At 36.7% G+C, this 17,035-nt stretch overlaps 1 protein-coding gene across 1 annotated transcript; it reads right to left on the bottom strand.

Moving 5' to 3' along the window:
• Positions 1–199: 199 nt before the first annotated feature.
• On the bottom strand, positions 200–3,369 carry LOC114354977 (carboxypeptidase Q-like). The gene is made up of 3 exons (XM_028307603.1): positions 3,087–3,369; positions 1,407–1,536; positions 200–1,316 (listed from the first exon to the last, which is right to left on the bottom strand). The coding sequence occupies exons 1-3, from the start codon at positions 3,275–3,277 to the stop codon at positions 225–227; spliced, it is 1,413 nt and encodes a 470-aa protein (XP_028163404.1). The 5' UTR covers positions 3,278–3,369; the 3' UTR covers positions 200–224.
• Between the last annotated feature and the right edge of the window lie 13,666 nt (positions 3,370–17,035).

Raw genomic sequence — 17,035 nt, 5'->3', positions numbered from 1 at the left:
AGTGCAGTATGTACTATGAACAATTTTGAAAACTTAAATCACTGAAACTTTAACTGAAATACCTACACTATCTATAAAATTTTATAGAGTCGGTATTATTTTTAAGAAATGTACTAAAAATTGTGCAAAATTACCTATCGTAAAATAGGTTTATTTGAATAAAATAATGAAACAATTTGCATTTTATTATGGTGATTTAATCGCTGTAATGTGTTAGAATAACTTTATCGTGGAATGTCTTTGGAAATATCAGCGATGACGTAAGCAGCAGCAGTCCAAAAAGCTGCTCCTAGATCGAGTTCGTGCTCATCTTCTACGTTCATTGTATCTCCCTCTGTGTGATGGAACCAAAAGTACATGCTGTTATCATTATGAAGACTGGCACCAGGTACACCAGTTTCTACGATGACAGTAATATCAGAACCAGGGCTATCATCTTCTATCAAAGTCGTGGCATTTATGGATTTAAATAATTTTAAGACTTCTTTTATGATACAACGAGCCTCTGCGTTGCCAGCGACTCTTAAGCCAAGGGGAGCAAATGTGCCTTCATCTGATTCCATTATGAGGTTTATATTATCAGCTTCATGCCTATGTTTTTCTTCGTAAGCTTTAGCCCCTATAAGGCCTAATTCTTCTGCAGTCCAAAATATTGAACGGATTGTTCTCCTTGGTTTTAGATTCAAACGATTAAGGATAACAGGGACCGCCCAACTGACAAATAAGCCACCTCCATCATCCATAGCACCCTGGCCGACGTCCCAGCTGTCTATATGCCCCGACACTATTACAAGTTTTTCTGGTTTTTCAGTGCCTTTATAATCAACTAAGGTGTTTCTTGAAATTTTGGTTTCGGATGTTGAAAACATTTTGAGATTCAAAACAATTTTCTCGCCGCGTGAATATATCCTCCTAAGTAAATCAGCATCTTCTAAAGTGATAGCTGCTGCTGGTATCTTTGGTACATTGTCGTCATAAGCTTGCATCCCGGCATGTGGTGAATTGATTGAGAATGGCGTGACCGATCTCAGTAACGATGCTACGGCACCTTTTGCCGCTGCTTTCACTGCCCCTCGGGATCGGTATTGTACAGTCTCACCGTAATTTGTATAATGAGCATCATATAGAACTATTTTGCCTTCTATGTCACTGTCAGGATGTTTATCTAAGTCAGCAAAACTCTTGACGATGACAACTTCTGCGGTGATTCCTTCAGGGGGGGTAGAAACACTCGGGCCTAATCCCAACAGGGCCATATTCTTGACTCTCGGCTCGAGCATAGTCAATTCTTCTTCGCCTCTAGCCCAACGAGGAACCTGTTAATGAACACCGTACTTATTAGTTTTAGTGTAATGTTATGTCATTTTACGAGTAAGCATAATTAATGTCAAAACAATGTAGGTTACCGTTAATTCTTCTGTTGTAATATCATCAATATTTTCATCACGGGTCAATTGAATCATATAGTCGATTGCATGCTCCAATACCTCCGTGCCAGATGGTCGAGCTCCAAATTTATCGACGAACTTCGCTAATCTGTAACAAACACAAATACGAGTGATTAAATTACTACACAAAATTATTGAAAGTTGATATTGGTGTCCCTGTAAGTAGTAAAAATATTAACTGTAAATTGTTAAAATGACGAAGATTTTTCAGTTGAACATTAAAATAGGAGCTATAAAAGTCAACCTTATTGCTTTATGAGCGGTGGCTACAAATTTAAAGTAATAAGACAATGAACTGTAAATAAACTTAGTTTTTCTCCTAGCAATAAAGTATTTGACGCGATTGGTATGGTCGCTTTTTCCACTCAGTGTTAACTCACTGAGCCTTTTTTTGCTGTGGCTATAACATCTTTCGTAAACTTTTTGTGCGTATCTCGTTGATTTATCTAAAAAGATTGTCGTTCCGCTTGAATAATGTATTAATTTTGTCTCGTTTTCCGTCTACTGACGGAACTGTAGATTTGAATCACCAAAAAGATGTTTCAGTTTCCTTTGTGCCTAGAATACTTGTAAAAATATTCTCATCTGAATATGAATGAATTGTGATTGGCACTGTCTGTTGGGGGACCATTGTTATTTTAGGTAAATTGTTTGAATGAGGAAGGAACATTATTCTTCAGACGTAGTACTTTTCCGTGCAAAAATTTGTTTTTCTTTTAACTATAATCCATATCATGAAATTGTTTTTCTATGCTTTAAGTGTTTCATTTAATTAACTCTTGAGATTTCGTTCGCGTTAATTAAAAAACCTTAATTAGAACATAATATTAAGCTGTTACTATAGGCAACACTTGTGAGTCCGTAGGTATTCGGTAGGTAATGTAATAAAAGTCGTATTTATCTTTATCTTTAAGCAAAAGTGTGAGATTACATAGGTACTTTACAATTTTCTTTGGAGTCCCTTAATTCGGCTTGCCCCAAAATCCGTTGTTAGCTGACGTCTCCTAGCTATAAATTACGTACCTATCAGACAAATTTTAGCTTAGTAGGTCAACTAGGTCGAAACTCCGAGTTTAGTCAGTGAGTGATTGAGTGACTTACGCTTCTTTAATATAGAGCTTAGGTCATTGTTAACGTAAAGTCATACTATTATTGGATCTCTCTTGTTTTATTTAACCTCAATTCCACATGAAGGTAAGTGATGGATTCTAAGATGGAGCATGTTTTTATTATTAAAACCAATAATTTATTTTTATTTCTTTCTTTTTAATATCTAATTTTGGATTTAAGCAAAGTAACGCCTGATACTATTAATTATGTTTAGATTCGCCAATAAATATTTTCAACTAAATACTATGTCAAAGACGAAACTTAGACTTTTTGCTCAACTCGCATGTTAAAGTTTAAAGTAAAGCTTGAGGTTAAGTACCTTTTGATTATTTAATAAACATTGTGTATTTACTACTTAAACATACATAAACTTGTAATAAATGCTCATACAAACACAAAAAAATCCTTTACTTGTCCCACAATGAACCGTCTTATAAATCAAAGTCGACATATTTGCTATCGAAAAACGAAACCTTATCGTGAAATATGTTCTGCGAAGGGGATTTTGTTAATGCGAACAATACTTACTCTTGGTAGGTTTTCCCTTTGTATGGCCCAGAAACTACATACTCTATTATACGTTTGACGACGGGTTCGTACGAGGCGATTTCGGCGGCCAGTCCTCCGATGTCACAGGAATTGTGCCCCGAACGGGAATTCGACGCACTGTCCACTGTCAACGAAACAAGTAAACACACGAATGTGACTAACACAAACATTTTGTTTATTCCTTATCAGCAACGCACAGTGCGACCATTCTCGACGGCTACGCGCTCGTATCTAAAATTAAACAGTAGAGCCCACTGCTACACCCAGAACATGTATTAATATTAAATCATTAAACGAAACGCCCATGATTCAAAACTAAGGTGACGTAATGACTAAGAAAACTTGTTAATAGGTTTAGGTTTTTATATAAATTGTGTATTTGTGATATAAGCTATGAGGCATCTACTAAGGTGAAGGTTACGACAGTGACCCTAATAGTTATGACCTCTTTAGAGTACATGTTTGTCGCAAAATAGCGCTTATAACAACTGCATTTAAGGCTTTGGTTCTTAGCTTGAGATTCTGTCGTCTGTCCTAGAAGCGTAACGGAGTAACGAATAGCATACAGGATAAACACAAAATAGGTTGAATTTACAAACCAAATGCTTTGACTTGTGAGTTGTTTATTGTATTGAACTAGCATTTTAATTCTTTACTATAATAATTATTGCAGTCAAAAACCTACGTGCAATGATTATGATACAAATATAGTCGTTTGATTGATTACCTAAACTTTTGGGTTCTGGAATGGGAATCAGTTTTTGAAGTCAGTTGTAAAAAAAATTAATACTTACAAACTTTGGTACACTTTGAATGGCTTGTATTGTCAGTAGAGACGTATCTAAATTGAATACGAAAATCGTCCAGCACTGTGGTTTACTATGACCAAACATTCTAACCACACCGTGAACGCGAATCTAGAGCAATTTAGTATTTATGAGAAAAACTGCATTTTCCGCTGGCCGGTTACACAATGGGTCATATTTGCGCTGATTGGACCATTGAATGTCCAAGTACCTGCATGTGGCGCATCCGCTTGGGACACAGTGGAAGCAAAATCAGTAACCCATAGGTATTCATATGCAACTAGACTAGAACAAGTAGTATTTGGTATCTTTTCGTCACTGCGAAATGAATATTAATAACAAAAAGTCTTTTTGCAAAAAAGGCAATTCACCTGACGATAAGTGAGGTGCAGTCTAGGATGGTACACATCTGCCCTGTAAGTGCCTATTCACTCTAGCCTTGAAAAGGCCCGGATTGTAGCGTTCGGGAAAGACGGTAGCAGACAGCGAATTCCGAAGAATAGTTCTTGCAACTCACGAAAGCCAGTGAGCTTTACTTGTGTGTGTACGTGTTCATGCACTTAACGATAGCGTAATGTCTATCAGAACTTTTGAAAAACGAACAGTAGTGAGCCACCACACATGTAAAGCTCACTCGCCTTCGTGAATTGCAACAACTATACCTGTCTTTGGCTAATTTTCGCTACCCATAACAGTAAAAATATGGAGCACATCTTGAAGGTTTGTATCCATCGATGAGCCAACCACATCATGACAGTTGGTTGGACTACTTGCGTCTAGGACTTCTGCATCCAATTACTTATCAGGTAACTAGGTCAAGATTTTTTTCTCAAGCAAAAAAGAACAGTGATTCTACTGTTTGTTGTGATACTCACATACGATACCTTTTACGGTATTTACTTCAAGTGTAGTAGCACAGTGCGCTATCATACCATTATGGATCAGGTGGGAATTGTAAGAATAAACGCCGAATAAAAGTGGACACTTTTATTATGTATGACCGGGAATTATGGTTGCCAAAGATGGTGTGCCACTTTTCTGCAATCCACTGACACTACGTCAAAACTACCTACACTAAACAGTACTTGCAATACCGTTGGGATACGCTTTATAGTGTACTTTATACTAAGTAACTTAACTACTAAGTAAGTAACTTAGTATTACTTATTATCATCTCTATAATATTTTGAAGAGGTAAATGGAATATTATTTTATGCTTCGAGTAATAAAAGGACAAAATAATGAAAAAGTAGGTATTTAGTAGAATTTCCAGTAGCTTTATTATCATGCCAAAAATATCTGCCTAATAAAACGGAGTCACGGAATCTGAAGGCGATTTGTGGTGATTTGTATCTATTTGAAATTTAATTGCGGAGGGGTTTGTATTACTTATTAAAGACGTTAGTAGAAGTTAATTACAATGAATAACAATAAATTCACTTAAGAACCTAAAGTGCTATATAACTGTTCGTGTAATTCTGTAATTCCCTTCTGTAGGAAGCTTATTTTAGAGTTGCGTGACTTCGGAAAGAGAATTGTACGGACGATGGCTTATCAAGGTCAACACTGTGACATCTTGTTTAATTGTAATAGGTTTCATTTTTCAATAAAAATGTGTGACTTTATGTGTTGTTATAGCAACAAGTATAGACTTGTTTATGGCGACCGTGATAGGATACTGTATTATTCAGTATTCGTCTAATAAAAAAATATCTACTTTTGATTTTGTTCATATACATTTAACAGACTTGAATTTCTCCTAAAAGCTTCCCTTATTTCACACCCTTTAAGTTTTGGTCCCTTGATTATTTCTTTTCTAAACCAAAATTTGTCACAATTGGTTTATTACACCAGGAAAAATCACTTGAAGTTTGAAAGAAATTTCAAGAAATTCCAAATCGTCCTACTGTCTAATAAGCCCTCGCCATTAAGATTTCAGTCACGAATCACCTTGAACGGTGACAAAATTTCGTGCAACGTGATCGCAATTCCATGCTTTTTTGTTTGAACAGAATCATGTTTGTTTGTTCGAATCTTTTCTGAAGGACTTGTTCGATTTCTTTTAAAAGGATAATAATAATTATCGATACGTCTCTTTTATTATGAATGACGTCATGAAGATTTTTTTTTAAATAAAAATTGTCTCAGTGTGAGCCCGATGCGTACTCAAAAGTTTTCGTAGGTACTACTAAGGCTGAGTTGCACCACCTAACTTTAACCGTAACTATAACGATAACCGGTGCTTTTTGTATGGAGTTTGACAGATTTTTGACGTTTGTTAAAGTTAAAGTAAGATGGTGCAACCCAGCCTAAGAGATTTATATTAATAAGCCATGTACTTCAGAATAGTTAATCTACTTTTATTTTACCTTTTTATTTACGACCCTCCGATATTATATCCCATAGATAATTAATTCTAATATTAGTGACCATGAACGTTTAAAACAACATTTATAGCCATGTACTTTTACTCGTATTCTATCAAGTGAGGTCATTTTCCTTCATGCATCATTGTTCTTTGTACATTTTTTTTTATAAATGGAACAGAAATAAAAAAAATCAAGCTAATACTTTTTGTATAGCCCGATTTTTCAATCAATAACTTCTTCAATGAATAATTAATCTTCCCTCTTACTCGTGTAGTAGAGTAGTAAAGATAAACAATAATAAAATCATAGTTCTGTCAAATATTGACAAAAGAAGATAACACCTGCGGTAATAACAGCTTCCCATAATACATGAACATAAATCTTTTCAGTTCAGTTATGTAAAGTTACTCGCATACTTATGTATTTATATAACATTTCCTCGCATCAAACAAACGCCCTCCAGACGTGTCTTTGTGAGATGATGTACCAAATTGCGAGGGGTCCTTTGAGAATCACGTAATCACTGTTGACAGATGCAGCTCACATTTACGTTTGATATTCCATCCGGGATAGAGCTCGATCTAATGGAAGCGTAGAAAAAGAAGGGTCAGTTTTGGAGTTAACTAAACTATCACGTACAATATACCTAGGTACGTTTTGATATGGAAAATTTTGAAATTAAGACAGGCTCTCTGGAAAATATAGGTACTGGTTGCAGATTTCAAATAGAATGAGTAATTATCAGTAGTAGGTATATACGTCCTTTTCAGGGAATTTATACACGTCCCAAACTCGCTTGCCCTACTACGACTTAGAGAAAACATATCGGCAGGTGCTGAAAAGAAGTGGCGGAAGACCACACCACAAAAGCACTGAGTATTAGCTCTATACATCAAGTAATTTAGTTAAGTCATATTTCAGGTGTCTTGTAAAATAATAATAATATGCTGATTAATTACACTACATACAGGAAAAGAAGACCACGATCCCGCTGGCTGTACATTATTGCACTCGGAGAAGCAAACAGTCATACAACGCCATCCTTTTTGCACCCGGAAGAAGCAAACGGTCATACCACCGCCATCTCATGCCCCTCCTCCTTGTGCTATTTTCCTTAAGTTATATTTTTCAGATGAATATTAAAACTCTCTGAAAGGATTACATAAAAGAAGAATAGGTAAACGAAACATGAAAAGCTCAATAGCTCCGAGTTATTGCGCCGCATTTGAATAAGAATCTTGTAAAATGTTTGCAAAATTTTTATTTCCGTGTCTCGAGAAGTTTGCAACAAGATCATTATGAAGATTTCTACCAAAGTTGAGGAGTCGGCCGGCTAGAAGTGAAGTTTTTGTTTTATATCGGTAAACTCGACGTTACAGGTCGTTACGAAGGCCGTTGGGTTTTTACAGATTGTGCGTTATATTTGACGCGTGTAGTAAGTATTTAATAAACATTTGGCATTATGTTAAATTAATAGTTGACGCCACAGAAACGTCATTTGGCACATTTTTGATGAGTTGTGAAAATGCGATTCCTTGTAGATTATGTTTAATAATATGTTTTTTACCGTCACGTACGATTACCTACATGAACTTCTTTAATGTTTTAGCGTTATTTCCATTAGGTACAGGAAGATCCTAAGAAGATAGAAATAGAGCCCACATTTTAGCATAATACTCACCATTCAGCCACAGGACGTCCACTGCTGAACATAGGCCTCCTCTAATGATTTCCATATCGCGCGGTTGGTAGAGGGCTGTATCCATCCATTTTAGCATAGTCAGACTGATTACTTACATTAGGTATACCTAGTATTTTGAACAAAAAATAAATAAATTTGATGACGTCAAACAAACGCAAACGCTTACACAAAACATCCGATCTGTAAACCATCTGAAGAAAAATACGGGTTTGGCGGATTGTGGCAATTCATCGAATTTATTCCCAGATTTAGAGCATTAAACTTTCTCTTCCATAAGCCTTTTCTCGTTCCAGACGTTTCCTTCGGTAAAAACGCCCATTTATTTTAGCCGGAATGTATTTGCCGGTACTTATTGTGTAGGATACAATTGCCGTTTTGCCGTTCCTTCAGCAACCGGAGTTCTTAATTTGCTTTAATAAAATTATCTTGTACTTACATTGCTAATTTATGACAAAGAATAATGTTTATTTTTAAATTACACGACGTGCATTTACATCAAAGGTTGATTTATTATTGACCTTAAAATGCTTCTTTAGTAATTCCGCTTCGTAAAATATAGATTCTTATCTTGTGTAAAAATGTTTTAGATTCTTGTATTCAATGTAAGTGTTTATTTCTGTATTGGACTTGCAATGAACGTTACTTTTCAATTTATATCATTTTACAAAAAAAGTGTTTTTAGGCTTTAATATATTTTATTGCATTGGCATAAAATTAAATGTAATGCATTGCATTAACCCCTTTAACGCTTGCAAGAAATACGTCGGAGTCAAGTCTGGAATCTTCCAGACCAAAACATCATGGCCGCTAACTCCGCCGAAGGATGCTGCGGCACGCGTCACACAATATTGAGCATGCCAGACGCCGCGCGTGGTGGCACGTATGCTATTAGGATTACAGACCACGTATACTTTCTCCATCGATTTATTATTGTTTGCCATTATTAATGTTCCTGGTCATCCTTCAATTGTAGATTAGGTTTTGTTGGTAACCTAAATTAAGGTTGAGTTGCACCACCTAACTACATATAACGATAACCGGTGCTTTTTGTATGAAGTTTGACAGATTTTTGACGTTTTTGAAGATGCAATAGGACCTAAGGCTGAGTTGCACCATCTTACTTTAACTTGGACAAACGTCAAAAATCTGTCAAACTCCATACAAAAAGCACCGGTTATCGTAATAGTTACCGTCAAAATTAGGTGGTGCAACTCAGCCTTAGTCTTTTGATAGTCTCTTTACATTGTTTAGGCTGGTTTTCCTGTCACATTGATCGAAATTCAAAATATCAATAAATATTAGGATTGTTAATAATAATCCTTTTAAAATATGGGCTAGCTATAAATTTTGTTTATAATTACTGGTTTAGTCTGCAATGTAAATAAGACTGATAAATTAACTAGGTACTCAAGTTCTAGGCCGACATTGTTGTTAGTCCTCTCATCTAAAATCATGTGTGGGATGTAAACAAAACACAACGTAAGGGTGCGCCTACATTACACCAAGTGTAAATAGTACAGATTTAACCATAAATTGTTGACATTTATCGTGACTGATTTACATAAATACTTACTGAACAACAATCATCATCAGCTGAAATGATTTTCAGCTACAGGACGTCCACTGCTAAACATAGGCCTCTGCTAATGACTTCCACATCGCACGGTTGGTAGCGGCCTGCATCCAGCGCCCTCCTGCTACATTTATATGGGTATATAATTTACATTTACTTACCAATACAATAAGTGACCCTGATCTTACTTTTCAACCTAAATCCAAATGTATTCAGTGCTTAATGTAGGTAAACAGAGTTGTCTTGTCGGCGTTGACAATTTATTATTATTGTATTTTGAAAAGAGTCTTGTCTACAAAAGTGCGTACCTACGAAAAAATACCAATTTGGCTAATAATTTCAGTTTACGTAACGTAGACGATACCTACCAAAGTAATACTTGCTTATTTTGCTTAATTTTAATGTTTAATTTATAACCATATGGCGAGGTAAAACATTAAATTGGTTAGCAAGCTCATCCAGTAGGTCCGTAGCAAGTTCAAAATAACTCGTTTGAGCCTATAAACTCATTCGCGATGGTCACTGCAGTGTGAGCGCACCCTTACCAGATGTGGATTGTATATGTGAGTATGTAAACAGAATTAATTGCAGGGCTGCGGCAGATGGGCGCATAATTAATCGCTGGTACATCAGGCCAGATTTACTGGGCTATTTGCTTAGGATTTAAGGACGTAGCACACTTATCAACCCGGAAAGGGATCGTAACGGTATCAACTCGAGGCGATCAGTATTATTTGTATGAAACTCCATACTGCAACGCACATTTATCCGCAAGTAACGTAAACGCCTCGCCTCGCAGTTGATAGCGAGAAAAAAGCGATGACATTTCGCGAAAGGCGATACGGTATTGATCCCTTTCTAAGTTGATAAGTCTGCTACGATCTTTACTCAATTTCACAATGCCCTGACCACTGCTAAGTGCTCAGATAAACGTAAAGTAGCAGGCTGAAATTGGATGGTATAGAACTAATTTTTCTGCAGTTTTGTTATTTGGAATTCAACGTAGTTTTCTTTACAAAATACAGTAAAATATTTTTTTTTATGTTACTTCCTCGGATCACGAGGCCAGTCTGACACTTTCAACTTTTGGCTATCATCGTAAAAAACAAAACTGTAACTTCTATAGTTATGGAAATAGCATTTGTGAAGTGTGGTAACCTACTATACTAGACTACCAAACAATATCTACAACTTATGTTAGACACAGAATTATAATAATATCAATCCTTATTTTTACAGTCAAATGATGAAAAAAACGTTATCTTTCACCAAATGAAAAGTATTTAACGTCGCGTAAAATTAATTATGACCATCACACACACCTTTGTCAATACGGGTGAATCAAACCACAGAATTCAAATCGAATTGAATAAAATACGAACTGGTAAGTCAATATATTTAATATAGGCCTAATTAAATTGTCTCTGCCTTTTAAATGAACCCCAGATATTAAAACAATAGCACCTGATTTTACCAAAGGTTGTATTAACAACGGTGAACGTTTTGATTTCTGACTTGTTTAGGCAAGAAATTTAGTTAAAACTTTGTGACGTATTCAGCGACCAGAGTCAAGCAGGCTTCATTAGCCAGAATTTATTTGCACTACAAGGTTGCCTTGATTACGGGTATTGAGTTTGTTTCAGTTGAATTTTGTCAGCGAAATTTTGTATCAATTGAATAACTAATTTGAACGTAGCCCCAATCAATGTTACTCGTATTTTACAAAAATGCCTTTCTACTGCTCCATGTTGTTCTTCTACGGCACGCGCACCAACGATCGCCAAACGGCTAGAGTACCTACCTTCTCACTCTGCCCGGTGAAGCTGGAAAAGTTCTTCAAGCTTTTAAGCGCCTCTGTGGTCTAGTGGTAAGACCACCTGCTTCAGACGCAGAGGTCCCGGGTTCGATTCCCAGTGGGGGACAGATTTTTCTGTTCGGTTTGGTTGGTGGTAGGGTTGTACTAAGTCCGCCTGGCTAGCTACCACCATCTTACCTAAGTCTGTCGCCATAACAACAATGTTAACAGCATTATTGTGTTCCGGCAGTTAGAGGTAAGATAGCCAGTTCCTCCGTGGTTGAGGATTCCGGGTGAAGCTCGCTTCCACCTTCGGCCTGATCGTCACTTACCATCAGGTGAGATACAGGCCAAGAGCTTCCTCATTGTGGATAAAAAAAAAAAGCTACCAGCGCGCGTCCCTTAAATAAATGTTATCAATGTTACGAGGCGTGTGAGTTGTGAGGCAACGTGCCATTTAGACACTGTGTTTTATTATAATTATCCCGGAACAGGCAAAGCTTGTACTCATTTCACTTATATTGAAGATGCATTATTAAACTAGAGAGATAATTTTCAACATTGATGAAATAAATGAATAAATAAATAAACCCGGCCGCAACAGCGTATTACACTTGAAAATTTCGAAGTGTTCATCCAGTGTCAAGTAGCTCAGATAGAAGAGCAGTCGCCCGGTAAGCGAAAGGTCGTGGGTTTGATTCCCGCCTTAGGCAGTTTGATTTTTTCGAGTTTGAGAAGCGACTCTAATCGCTAAAAAAATGTTAATAACTAGAGAGATAATACCTACACTAATTTTAACATAGTTTAAGTGCGGGCATCGAGCATCTAATTAAAGCTTAGTTTGTCATGCACGTCGTTACGGGGTGTCTCAACTACTTAGGAGCTTAGCTTCAACTGAAACTATTTGTTAACCAAATCCGGGGTATTTAGGTTGAGCAGCCGTAAATCCCGTGTTTCGTGTTCCACCTTCACAAACTATTTTAGTGTAATGCGTGAATAAGACCTTCCTATTATTAAGTACTCAGTCTCCTTGGACATCTGATGCAGTCTTTTTCAACTAGAACAGACTGATAGTATAGAATTACCCAGTAGGTAGATAATATTTGAGATACTTGTAGATTTATTGGTAGTCGTTACCTTTAAATAAATGATAGGATTTTAAACCTTCGCTGTTTCATTTCAACTAAAATAGAAACCAGCGGGTCTTAAAGAGACATATTTTATGACTGAGTTACATTATGTACTCACGGCTTGACGTTTCGGCTGTTATGCTGCAGCCGTGGTCACACACAAGCAGACTGGCCAAGTCAAACCGTGAGTACATAATGTTACTCAGTCATAAATGTGGCGTTAAGACCCGTGTCTTTCTATTTTAAATGAAAAGGATTGTGTAAAAAATGGTGTTATTAAGTACTTTGATTCATTATTTTTGCCTTCATCCGTCCATATTTTTCCATTATTTGAGTGTTAGCTGTGGTGCCTGTGGTCTTAAGAACTGTAACGCTATCCACTAGCGGGATTCGCGTAGCATCAACCATTAGCGCTAAAAGCGTTCTTTGTTTCAGCCAACAGGCTACCGGTAACTGCTTGGTGGAGCGGACACCGATTATATTCTTTCCAGAAGGGTAAAACATGTCGTATTGCGCGCAATAAACTTTATTGAAACACGTAAATGGTCTAATTGAAAACCAAACAATCAGGACAACTCATAATTAAGGTACATACCTCATTTACTACGAGTACTTAATCAATAAAACAAATTTTAATAATCCACAGTATTTTTCTGCAAAAAATGTAAGCCCTGCGTTACGGTCGATTCAATCTGAGTCATAGATTAAATTATGTGATCAATCTAAAAATTCAAATTCAACCTATCAAAAGTCACAATGATTTTTGTAATTGAATCGAGTTTCGAGAACATTACTTCACTTCTATCTTACTTCACTCAATCTCTAAACATGAAGTAATATTTTAATAGTTCCCTCGATAATCCACAGATTGCACCTAAACTTTTAATATAAGGCAGTGAAAAAGCGAAAAAGCTATACCTACGATCCAACTTCGACTATTTATCTTGGCGAGTTTCAAACGAAGTGGAACTAACACATTGTCGCCACAACGAAGCAGGTTTCAGTGCGGCCAGTAAAATATTATTTATTTAAAACTTTTATGCACATAAATTACGGTACATAAAGCGAACTTAATCTACTTTGTACAAACTTAGAATATGTTTTAAACCTGAAATAAAACCTTTCAATTCTAGAGGGGGTGATTCTAGTGCTCAAATACAGCAAATTACAAAAAACCGAACTTTCACGCTCCTATAAAAAAAAATGAGTAAATGTAGATGCTAGTGCTAATCAATTTAACAGGGTGATCAATTTATTGGTGCTTAATGGTTAATGTAATCGTTCGATGAGCGAAAGGTAAGAAGGCCCTATCTGAGGAAATAATTATCCAGTAAAAGTTCAACCAAACTAACGCGTGCATCCCGCGTGCGCGATGGCAATAGCGATGGCGATACTACTGATGATGATGACGATGAGCCATCGCGCACGCGGGCTGCACGCGTTGGTTTGGTCGAACCTTTAAAAACGCGTTTTGTATACGACAAATTAATAGGTATTAGGTACTACTAAAAGTTAGTGGATCCTCTGAAAACAAAATAAACATATAAGTGTAATGGATGGCACTACTAGGTTTCACTCGATTGTACACCAGTGAAGGCTCGGTCTCCAGGGTGTTATAGTTCGCTGGACGCTGCTACAATAAAACTGTGATTGCAGACTTCGTAAATAAAAGGTAAACCTGAAAAACACATTGTTCTTTGTAAACCTTTAAATTTATAAATAAATACGAGTTAAAGTGGACCAATGATCTGGATGCGGGCAGCGCACGATCGGTCGTGGAAAGCCTTGGAAGAACTTTGTCCAGCAGTAGACGTCATTTACCTGAAACAGGCGATCGATATCTGTACCATTTTTTTTATCAAAACCGTCATTTTTCATAAAGGAAAAGAGTGAGTGGTGTAAAGTCCCTCACTTTCAGATGATTCACGGCCCGTGGCTATTTGCGGAGGTGAGCCAAATAAATCACCCATAGGCGCTACGGGTCTCCTAATGCCGTAAATCAACAGATACCAAGAAAAGATCAGCCAGTTAGCTTATCCTTTTACCTCTGATTAATACTAGTAGTAATAGTGCTCCTTTTGATATCCTGGAATTCAAGGGTACCTAATTAATATGATCACTTCATAGAATCGATGGCATTCAAATTGTTTTTCAATCTCAGAATACATATTTAAATAAAATATCACATTATTTTTACTTAAATAATGAATGATTTACATAACTTATCAACGAAAATTATATTATTATACAAAAAACTAGATAACTGGGTGACAATTTTGTAAAAAACCAGTTTCAGTTACCATTATATCCGCAGTGACTGCCTTCAACTATTTTATTAATATTAAAGACACATTATAGATGAGAATACTTTCCTTGTTGAACTACTACGTAGGGCACGCACGGGATGTGTATAAGTATAACTAACTCTGTATAAAGGCTCCAGGTTCAGAATTTAGTGCAAAATTACGGGTACTGCGTAGTCATGGAGAATATTACGACATAAAGATGAGCGATAGTTTAACGCCGGAAGACGTAGCGTGGGCAGGCCTCCCACTAGGTGGACCGACGATCTGGTGAAGGTAGCGGGAGGTACCTGGATGCAAGCGGCGCAAGAACGCCTCCTAAATGTATTTATTTCAAAGAATACTATTGTGTTAGCGGTATTAGAATAAACTTAACAAAGTTTTCTTCATTTCTCACGAGCGGCTGTTATGGGTATCTAATAAAATTCTTTATCAGAATATTTATTATTAGATATAATGAAGTGACGATAGCCAAACGGTGAAGGTGTTAGACTGGCGACTCGTGATCCGAGGAACGCGAGTTCGATTCCCGCCACCACTCGACCGTTATTGTGATGAACCCAATCGTAACACAAGCATATTTAGCTTACCACGAGGGGTTAAAGGGATTGTTAGTAATTTGTATTTAAGAATTGCTAATATTATTTTTAAAAAGCTCTTTTACACATTTCAGTATTACTTTAATCCTGATTCGTTTGTTAGCATCTATACTGGACTGTACACATCATTTAAAGTAGAATACACAATGAGGGTTTTGACATATCTGTTAATGTCATGTCAAAAATAACCAATCATGCAGCATTTGGACCTCGCGTCTACGTATTGCCATCTGGCGGATTTTTCAATCGCGAAAACCCTCATTATTTGTGCTAGTTGTTTATAAACAGCAATTTTATATTTCAACTTCTTATTTCTGGGTCATTGGGGAATAAGCCGTGTAACCACGGTTTGTATCAAGAGGTTTACGTAAAGCGACTTCGTTTAAACTAAGCTAACATTTAAGTTGGCTCAAACCTTTCGCTTCTTCAGTTTGTTGGCTTCAGGAAAAATGTAATTTAGTATAAGAGTACAGTTACTACTTGACTTACTTGACTATGTCCCCTAGATGGGGCAGAGGGCGTCCACAACAGTCCTCCATCTCGTTCGGTCTTGAGCTTCTCGCTTGATCTTGCTCCAGGTCTTGCCGATCTTCTTCGCCTCGTCCGCTACAGTGCGCCGCCAAGTTTGCCTGGGTCGACCACGTTTGCAGTTACTACACTCGGCGTCAAATAAATCGCACCTCCCTCTTTTTCTTGTCGTTTCGACACCAAACCTACACAGCCCAAAACTCTGTTACAAGAGTCGCGTTGTCAGTATATTCCTGCGTGCAGTGGATTGGGCACGCAGGGTACGACATCATGTGCCTCATAATACTGGGGAACACAACCACACATGCACTGCAAGTTTGAACCATCTGAAAATCCCCACATGTAGGCCTAGAATGCGCGTCACGATAACCTGCTTTTATCGCGCCATTTTATCGATTTACGCGACAAACCCATACGTTTGTCGTCTAAAATTATCGATAAGATTTTATCATGGCGCGCATCTTAGCCCGGCTGAACAGATCCTTATCAGAGTCCTTATCGAGTATTAAAATGAAGATATGCCAATAAGGTTGTTGAAGTGCCTACAGGTTCAAGTGGTAATCATATTTATACGTAAGCTGAGTGATTGCTATGAAAATTTTATATTTTAATCGTAATATCCTATATTCATATTATAGATATAATGAATACATTAATATCCTCTTATCATGGTATATGCAAATGCACTTACTTAGGGTTATTATCAGCATATACAGGGTGTTAGGTAAATGGGTATATGAGCCGGCACTAGCCCATGTTAACATGGGCATATAAATGGTATGGTGAAGTCAGAAATTTGATTACATCATTTTATTTTTTTTATTTTCATACAAAATAAATTTAATAAAATCCGATTTGTATGAAAATTAAAATAATTAAAATGAAGATATAAATTTTCTGACTTCACCATACCATTTATATGACCATGTTAACATGGGCTTGTGTCGGCTTATATACCCATTTACCTAACACCCTGTATACTAGCTCACTTGAGACACAACTTGAGATAACAATATCATAATATTATTTTAGATAAAGTATGCATTAAAGGAAAGTTTATAATGATTATTACTTATAACAAAACTTAAGCAACATATAGGAAATAAAATTAGACATCTAGATA

This window comes from Ostrinia furnacalis, unplaced genomic scaffold (genome assembly GCF_004193835.3).
Source record: "Ostrinia furnacalis isolate ACB-3 unplaced genomic scaffold, ASM419383v2 OfSCF2303, whole genome shotgun sequence".
NCBI lineage: Eukaryota > Metazoa > Arthropoda > Insecta > Lepidoptera > Crambidae > Ostrinia > Ostrinia furnacalis.
This window is presented reverse-complemented; position numbering and strand designations above follow the sequence as displayed.

Coding starts and splice junctions, on each gene's coding strand:
- LOC114354977 (XM_028307603.1), bottom strand. CDS start 3,277: ATGTTTGTGTTAGTCACATTCGTGTGTTTACTTGTTTCGTTGACAGTG. Junction 1,537..3,086: donor AAAGGGAAAACCTACCAAGA/GTAAGTATTGTT, acceptor TGTTTGTTACAG/ATTAGCGAAGTTCGTCGATA. Junction 1,317..1,406: donor TTACAACAGAAGAATTAACG/GTAACCTACATT, acceptor GTTCATTAACAG/GTTCCTCGTTGGGCTAGAGG.